General features: G+C 27.7%; 1 protein-coding gene across 1 annotated transcript; it reads right to left on the bottom strand.

The window, feature by feature from the left end:
- Nucleotides 1-4,589: 4,589 nt before the first annotated feature.
- Nucleotides 4,590-5,441, bottom strand: LOC119662304. The gene is made up of 3 exons (XM_038071894.1): nucleotides 5,289-5,441; nucleotides 4,839-5,230; nucleotides 4,590-4,770 (listed from the first exon to the last, which is right to left on the bottom strand). The coding sequence occupies exons 1-3, from the start codon at nucleotides 5,296-5,298 to the stop codon at nucleotides 4,633-4,635; spliced, it is 540 nt and encodes a 179-aa protein (XP_037927822.1). The 5' UTR covers nucleotides 5,299-5,441; the 3' UTR covers nucleotides 4,590-4,632.
- Nucleotides 5,442-6,024: the final 583 nt, after the last annotated feature.

Genomic DNA, 6,024 nt, shown 5'->3' with positions numbered 1-6,024 from the left:
GGATGCCACATCATTCACATCCTGGCAGTGACCGAGCGCAGCTGCGTGTTTCTGGAACAAAAAAGTGATTTTTCATCTTCAACTCTGGAACAAAAAAGTGATTTTTCATCTTCAACTCAAAATAAAGTGTTAAGTTTTGTTTAGTTATTAAAAATTTATTCCAAATAAACAATTGAAAATATTTGAAAAAATTCAAGAAAACCAAGGTAAAATATATTATTTATATATTTAATAATTAATTGTTATTTCAACCTATATATCAATTAATTTTATTTTAACTGGGCTCAAGGTCGGTTGTTTAACAATTAAATTGAGAATAAGAAATATTTTTTTTAAAAAACTTTTAACATTTTAAGTGTTAAATAACCAACCCTAAACCCGGTAATATTAAATCTATTATTTATGTATTTATTTAGAATTATGTTGTAATTTATTAGAAAATAAATAATTTATGTTAAAAAATTTCATTTTTAAAATAAAATTTTTTATTTTTTTTACTATTAAATTTATTTTAATTTAATTTTTAAAAACGACATTTCTACATCAAATCATTTATTAATTTTATTAATAATGATAATTTTAATAAAATAATTTTAACTTTATTAATTTTAATATTTTTTCACAGCTAATTTTTTTTTTGGTGAATAAGTAAAATTTTATTAAAAAAAATTAAAATTAAAAAAATTTAAATTGTAAAATAAATTTTTAATTCAAAATTTATTTACAACCACAAAAAAAAAATTATATAACGGTATTTATTCGTATTAACATCACTTTTTACATAAAATTAGATTTTTTGAAATACAGTCCATAACAGTTGCATAGAAAAGATTCGACTTATGGAGACTTCGAGTTAGAGAATATTTTTAATAATTTTTTTTATTTTAAAAGAAACTAGAATTACATTTTAAGATGTTTATTTATTTGCAATCAAGTAAAGCACAGAAGTTATAGTGAAGTAAAATATTCAGAAATTGGGGTTTGGGACTTTTTTTCCTTATTTTCAATAAAAAGAGATTTCACTTTATTCCAAGCAAGTGATCATCAGTTGCAGTGTCATTCGTTTGCAAACAAAAATTCAGAATTATGAATGAATCCTGTACTTCATTCTTGGCAGACTGATGAACAATTTCATTTACCGAACCCTTATCATCACTTTCCGTTACGCTTAGAATTGGACCCACCAATTCAGAGCTATAATGCTCAATAATATCAATATATCAATAATGTGTAAGCTCAATATAATCGTTAAGAGTTGCGTTGGAAGTTATTTTGTTCACTTTAAACCACATTTGGTTTGGAAAAAGAGACTTCCCCTAACAGCAAAATGAATTCATACTTAAAATAAAAATTGGACTAATAGAATTCACTTTCCTATATTCCCATTGGAACGCAACAATATTTTTATTCGAGTTATAGAGAAATTATAGAAATTATAGAAGTTTGAGTTATGGAAGCAGAATTGTGTGTAATTTGCACCCTAAAACCTTGGTGCACTGTTTTTGGTTCGAGTTATAGAAAATTTGAGTTAAAGAAGTATATAATTCGAGATATGGAAGTTTGAATGTTTTTAATTTTAAATTAAATTTTTTTAAAAAAATTGTTTGTTGTAATTACGGTAAGATTGTTAATATTATCAAGATTTTTCTGCTTTATTTTTATAAATCGTTTAACTTCACGTTAACTTAATACTAGAATTTTAATACGTTTAACATTGCGAATATTAATAATATATTGTATTTTATTTAATTTTATTTGAGTTATTTTTATTTTTTTCTAACATAAAATCTAAAATTTAGTTTTTAATTTTTTTTTGAATATGTGAAAAATATATATTAACAGCCTTATTCATAAAAATTTCTCATAACACTGTTAAATAACATTTATGAATAACATTTTGAATAAACAGTGTTATAAACCTTCTATAACTTTTTATGGATAAGGTTGTAAAAATATATAATATATAGAACTTTTCTTTTCCATAATGTAAAAATAAATTTCTTAAAGTCAAATTATTTTAACTTAATTTTTTATTATGGAGGGAATTCTATGCTCCGCGACCCATTTGGTTTATTGTGCCAAATCTATTGTATGTTGTGCTTATCTCTTATATCGGTCCTTGGGAGTTTAATGAAACTTGAACACCTTTAATAGTTTTTCTTTTGTTGTATATATGATATGAAACAACGTGTCTGTCTTCAAAATAAATAAGTCTATTGCTGCTCAGTCTCAGGTATACACATAGAATGTGTGCACACGTTTTAACTTCCCCTTCGCAGAATGTATATCTATTTTCGGTAGATATTGGTGTTTAAACAAAATTTCGGCAGTGTCGTATCAGAGACATAGTACGAATTTCATTATTCACTAATTGGTTGCTAAGTTAGGACTCTTTGTAGAGGTTTTCTACAGCATGACATCGCAAGACTACAGCCCTTTCATTATCTTGGTACTTTTGAATTTACCAAAAAGTAACGCAGCTATTTTATCATAGTTCATTAATGACCAATAAGTAGTTATTACCCATGAATTTTGACAGACTTTAAACTTTAAGACTAGTAAGATCGCTTGGCTTTATTATATTATAATAAATATAAATATAAATCATATTATACTAATTTATATATATACATTTATATATTTATATATATACATATTTTTATAATTCATATTAATTAGTATTATTATATTTATAATGAATATATTTTATATTGATATATATATATACATATATTATATTGATATATATATATATATATATTATATTAACAATATATATATTAATATGTTATATAATGCAATATATTACGTATACTTTTTTTATTTTTAGTTCTTAATTATTTTTATTTCAGTTTTCTTTTATTTACTTTAAAATATGAAAAAAATATGTTAAAAAATATATATCTTGAATTTCATTTATTTCAACTTTTTAGTTTTTTATTATTTATACCGGAAAACATCCATATCTCCGAATAACAGGGCATTTTATTAATTTATTTTGCGGCCTCCATTCTTTCCCGCCTCCATTTCGTTCCGATAAAGCCATTTTGATGTTGCGTGGTAAGGACGCTTGAATGCCAGGAATTCTGCTAATTAACAACAGGTGGTTAAGCTACCACAAGTTGCAGGGATAATAAAATGCGGATTATTAAATATTTTAATGTGGTAAAAGTTTATTAGAAAAATTTTAGATTTTGCATTAATGCACTCCGAAATGTTCTTAAATATTCATGCTCACGGAAATCCTAAAAGCTTTTCCGTTTCTTAATGGATGGAAGCGAAATTGTTGGGATTTAACTGAATATAAGAAACTATTTCTTAAGTGCTAGGGTATTTGTTTATTCCTTAAGATACAATAAGTTTGTATTTAAAGATGAAAATTATTTTTGCATTAACATTTTTTGAATAGTTGAAGAAATAATGAAAATGATAAAAAATTACACACTTATAAAGTTTTTTATATAAAGAATTTTATATAATTAAATCACTCAAATGTTTTTACTGTAAAAATCTTTAAATTAAATATTTGATATTTATTATATCATATAATAATATGAGATACGCCCCACCTCGTTCATGAGGCGAGATGAGGCGTGTATTTGTAATATGTTTGCAACATTTAAAGGATCTTTGTATACTGTCACCATCCTACAAACAATTTTAAATTAATTCTATACAAAACAGGCTAATAAAAGATAATAATAGTCAACGATATGCGGATATCTATATCCAAGTTCAGCTCTAGCAAAATAATTTGACAACATCTTTCCACCGCTGTGAGTATGACGAAGAAAGTGCTTTACAGCTGCTTCGTCATCGTTAAGTATGTAGTCAGCTTAGCCAAAAGAATCTTCGACAAGTACTTGCACTTCACCAGAATAAGTGCCACAAAGTACATATAGTTATAGAAATTGGTATTATGCTCAATGAAAGATCTGCAAATTTATTACAATTATATCTAATCCACCGTAGGCGCTAGAAATTTATACGAAAATCGTCAATTTAATTTTTTCCACATACCTTAAATTCGTGTTTCATTTTTGACAATATATGTGCAATACTGTAGTGACGTTGACATCCATTTGGACTAAACAACTAATCTGATCTAATCTGAAGTTGCATCTCGGCAAATCTAGGTATCAATATAATGTCTTTAATTAGTTGGCGCTGTAATCAAGTCAGTTTTAGGTCTAAAAATTCTAAAAACTCATGTAGAATTATACAAATATATCTCATCTCTTCCTCTTCTGAAACGAGCCAACACTTACATATTTCTGTCTATACAATTCAGAAACAACAAGTATATTATATCTGGTGAGACGACATATTATCCTTCTAGAACTAGATCCTAGATCTAGATCCTTATGTATTTATTATTTGTGAAAAGAATTTTCTTTAAACTATTTAGAAAAAAAATTTCCGTTAAATATTAATTTTTTCTGCTTCTTGAATAAAACGCAAGTTTTCTGTCAACTGTCCAATTTGGAAATTTTTATTCTAAGTCATATATCAGATTTAGTCCATTGTTAATTTATATAGTAAAATTTTGAATTTCGAATTTTGAATTTTGAATTTTAAATTTTGAATTTCGAATTTTGAATTTTAAATTTTAAATTTTGATTAATTTATGTCCTAAACATTATAAATCCAATAAGTAGTTAATGCTGCCAAAAAAGTAAATGGTTGCCAAAATCTAATCAAAAAATTTGGTGGAGGTATATCCACTATAGGCTGTGCCACCTCCGGCATCCGTATGTCACTGTCGGTATCCTGTACGATTTATTAAAAACAAAATATTGTATTTAAAAACATTAAAAAAATTTTTTTTTCTAACTTACGCTTGGTATTCGAACACGGGCGCGAACCCGCTTATTCTTATTCATTCCTTTTCGCTTACCTCCTTTACGTACCGGAGATGCACGGCGCTTAACAATACGGCGGCGAGTCCTCTTCCGCTTTCCTTGACGCCTTAGCGGTTTTCTTGGTCGTTTGCTTTTACCTGTAGACGCCACCTTATTTGCTCGGCCACGAACAGCACCGCGACGAGCACCGCGACGGGCACCGGGACGTTTTATTGCTTTACGCACTGCGCGTGCCGCGCGCTTGTGCTGTCCGCGACCGACTTTTGCACGTTTTTGTGGCTGCTTGACGCCGCCAAATTCCGCCTTTCCGATAATTGCCAATTTTTCCTGTGTCGGTGTTAGGACCGCCGATTTAACTTTCTTTGCGCCTGAAGAAGAATGAAAGCGTTATTTCTGTTTGCGTGTCTTAAGAAACATTCAACTCACCTCTAGTCATGTTTACGCACAAGTTTAAAATACAAAATATATTGTTAAGATGTAAAACTATCTCTGGCGTAAAAAATATAAGCAAATTAAACTTTCAAAATCTATAACAAAATATAAGAGAGTTTTTGAAACTAACTCCAGAAAAAAAAAATTTATAATGAAAACAGTTTAAATAACATTCCATTTACAATTCATAAACAGAGAATTATGATTATTGAAATATGTGGCAATGCCAACGTGATAATGATATATCATATATATCACCTATAGATTTAGGTCATGTCACTTATCGACTTGTCTATTAGCCATTTTGAGAAGTAGTCTACTAAGTTTTGAAAGCTATATTACATCCAACTATGTCCAACTATACTCATGTTTAAACTGTCTATACTTTATGTATAGCCTACCTAGTATTTTAAAATATATTTTATTCCATGGTACCAACATTTTACTCGTTATATATGTCAGTATCATTATACTGTCTTTCCGATTGCTGAAATTCCAACGGAAGTGCTAACCGGCATTTGTTCTTCAAGATGAGGGGCTGCAGATATGTACTACTACCTTTAGAAACCAATTAAAAATGTGTTTGCACCGTTTTCGGCCCATTCGAAAAATAGATTGAGCTTAATTTCTATTCACTGTGTTAACATGTCAAGTTAAAAAATTGGTGAAATTAAGAAATTAAGCAAACAGAGTAACGTATTTGAAACAATCCAAAAACTGTTGTTCTAAT

This window comes from Teleopsis dalmanni, chromosome X (genome assembly GCF_002237135.1).
Source record: "Teleopsis dalmanni isolate 2A chromosome X, ASM223713v2, whole genome shotgun sequence".
Taxonomy (NCBI): Eukaryota; Metazoa; Arthropoda; class Insecta; order Diptera; family Diopsidae; genus Teleopsis; species Teleopsis dalmanni.
The sequence above is the reverse complement of the archived record's forward strand: the minus strand, read 5'-3'. Positions and strand labels throughout refer to the sequence as shown.

Coding starts and splice junctions, on each gene's coding strand:
- LOC119662304 (XM_038071894.1), bottom strand. Junction 4,771..4,838: donor CCCGTGTTCGAATACCAAGC/GTAAGTTAGAAA, acceptor TAAATCGTACAG/GATACCGACAGTGACATACG.